At 42.0% G+C, this 2,771-nt stretch overlaps 1 protein-coding gene across 1 annotated transcript; it reads left to right on the forward strand.

The window, feature by feature from the left end:
- Positions 1 to 1,780: 1,780 nt before the first annotated feature.
- On the forward strand, positions 1,781 to 2,041 carry SPTSSB (serine palmitoyltransferase small subunit B). The gene has a single exon (XM_072867799.1). The coding sequence runs from the start codon at positions 1,799 to 1,801 to the stop codon at positions 2,039 to 2,041; it is 243 nt and encodes an 80-aa protein (XP_072723900.1). The 5' UTR covers positions 1,781 to 1,798.
- Positions 2,042 to 2,771: the final 730 nt, after the last annotated feature.

Consider the following 2,771-nt stretch of genomic DNA (forward strand, 5'->3'; position numbering starts at 1 on the left):
AAAGAGGTTGCATTCATGAGGGTGTTGAGAGTTGAGGGGCAACTGGGGAACAGATGCGAGGAGGTCTGGACAGGAAGCTGAGGGATAGGAGGAGAAACACTGGGAGAGGAGCCAGCACATGGATGAAGGAGGGGGAGCAAAGACAGTCAGCTCCCTTATCAACAGGGCTGGACAGGCAATTGGAGTGCCAATTCAATCACAGTCTGCCACGCTTAGGGTGAGCCTAAAGTTGTTGCCTTCCCAAAGAAGAAGGGGCAAAAATCTACCTTACAGCGTCTCCAGATGGCGAGGTGTAAGGTAGTCTGGCAGGATGCTCTGTTGCAACTTAATACGGGAATGTTGAACCTTAACAACTGGCAGTACCGGTGGCCTAAAGGAAGAAAGATGGAGAAATACAGTCCGTCAAGGTGTGTGCACTTAACAGGGCATCCGCCAGACAAAAATTTTACACATCAGTAACCAAAGTAAAGCTGTTACAAAACAAACCAGGGATCCTTTTTATCGGTAATTTATCTTCCTTTCAGTAAATACCCACGTACCACCAGAATATACTGTACAGCCTCCAGAGGCAGTAAACCACTGAATATTGTAATATACTTGGCCTATACCAGCGGCCCATCATTATTTTAATCACAGACTGCAAATTTTCCAGTGCTACCTTAGTATTTGTTGCCTTGAGGGACAGAAAATTTCTGTTGTCCCAAACTCACTACAAACACAAGACTGGAGGGACGTGACATGTCCAAGCATTTCTGTTCCTGGCATTTTAGGCAACAGAAGTGTACAACAAAATGATACATTGGTAGGTTTTCCAGCAGGACTAAAAATGTGCTGTATTCCCTTTTACTGTGAGGTGACCTGTTTGGCATGTGGGTCCTTAAGCTCAACCCCCAAAATAAAGGAGTCCCTCTGTGAAGCCTCGCACAGTTGCTTATCATTCTGTCTCCGTATTTTCTCCAAGTAGATGTTTTTAGCCTGAATTTAAAGATAATTTAAAATACTGAAAAGCAGTTTTAACAAAAAACAGTGGAAGGCAAAACCCATTGCCTAGTTAATACTTGCTCAGCTGTTCTCCTTTCTGTGTGGAGATGGGAACAATGAATGCATAAAGGTATCACCTGAGAGGAAAATCTTTCCTAGACTTGTAAGTTCCATTAAATACTCTTTTAATCTGCAATGTATCTTATTTCTTTGGAATGAGCTGAAAAAACTTCTTATACTATTTGAGATTACTTTTTTCCCTCCCTTTCATAGCTTGTCTTTTCTTTATTCCCAACAATTGCAGAATAATAAAAACTATCAGAAGTAAGCAGAGGAGTTTTTACAGAGCAGTTCTTTTAATCTCATCTTTATTCCAGAGCATACGAGTCTGCCATCTGCATTTATGGAAGCTGGCCCAAAGCCCTCCCTTTTAAATGCGTGTCTCCTTGACTTCCACATGAACCCTGTGCCTTTGTAAGCTAATGCGGTTTTAATTCCGACTGCAGAATGAACAGCAAAACACACTCATAATCAGAACGTAGGAATTGAGAGTGCCCAGCTGATACAGATTCAGTAACTGCAAGCAGCAGTTGCTAAAGATTGTTCTCCTCTGCTGCAGGGCAGCAGAGGCGGGTGATGGCACCGATGCGTTATTTCTGTTTGAACTTTATTTTATGTAACAATTACATGTGGTGTCAAACTTGAAATGATGGTCACCGCATCATTTTTTAGTTCCAGGTCTTTCTTTCCACTGCAGCTGTAATCCAGACTTCTCTATCGTTATAGGTCATCTTCTCAAAATTACTGAAAGCTGAAGATGGATATTAAGCGTGTGAAGGACTATATCTATTGGCTGTACTACCAGTACCTACTGATCACCTGCAGCTATGTGTTGGAGCCCTGGGAGCGGTCCATGTTCCACACCATCACCGTGACTGTTTTCGCTATGGTGGTGTACACAGCTTACGTCTTCGTCCCCATCCACGTCCGCCTGGCTTTTGAGTTCTTCTCCCAGATATTTGGAGGCCAGCCTGAAAGCACGGTTTCTATCGTGAACTGAACTTGCCTGAGTAGCGATTAACAGCTCTTGCAACCTGTGAAACGCAATGTCTTCTTCAATTTAGTGTATTTTTCTGAAGCAGTTTTGCAGTTATGAAAATACCATTTTCTCCTACAAAACATGGCTTGCTTAATTACCATAGCTGAAAACCAGAATAGTGCACTGATTACTGGCTGCACAGTCCCTGTTAAATGAAACACAGGCCAGCTTTTGCTGTGTGATAATGACACACATCACCTGGAATGCCACGTTTACCTAATATTCAACTGGCTCCCACTTTCAGCACCCGAATTTAATCACACTGGCATGTATGAAACAGCAAAGACTGGTTATGATGGCTGTGAGGAGGGGTACTACGCTCATTATACACAAAGAAGTTCTGCCAACAGGGTGCAGTGACAAAACATACCATGCCTTCTTTGACCCACGTTAGAGAATATAAGGAGATGAGTATAATACAGCATTATTTCAGTACTAATACCTGGCTGGTTATTGACTTCTGGTTTTTAATGGATGGGAGAGGAAATTAGAAGATAAATAGGAGTATGAACTTGAATCCAACTTTTTGCATCTAAGTTGCTGCATCTGAGTTTAGATGGTCTAAGAAAGTAAAAAAACAAATATACTATAGGTAATCTTGCAGTTTACTGAAAATGAAAGAGAACTGGCTCTGTTTTAGTGCACTCTTGCCTTTTTTGATAAGAACCGAGATATCTTTTCTTTCTGCTCC

This window comes from Ciconia boyciana, chromosome 7, assembly GCF_034638445.1.
Source record: "Ciconia boyciana chromosome 7, ASM3463844v1, whole genome shotgun sequence".
In the NCBI taxonomy this organism is placed as follows: Eukaryota; Metazoa; Chordata; class Aves; order Ciconiiformes; family Ciconiidae; genus Ciconia; species Ciconia boyciana.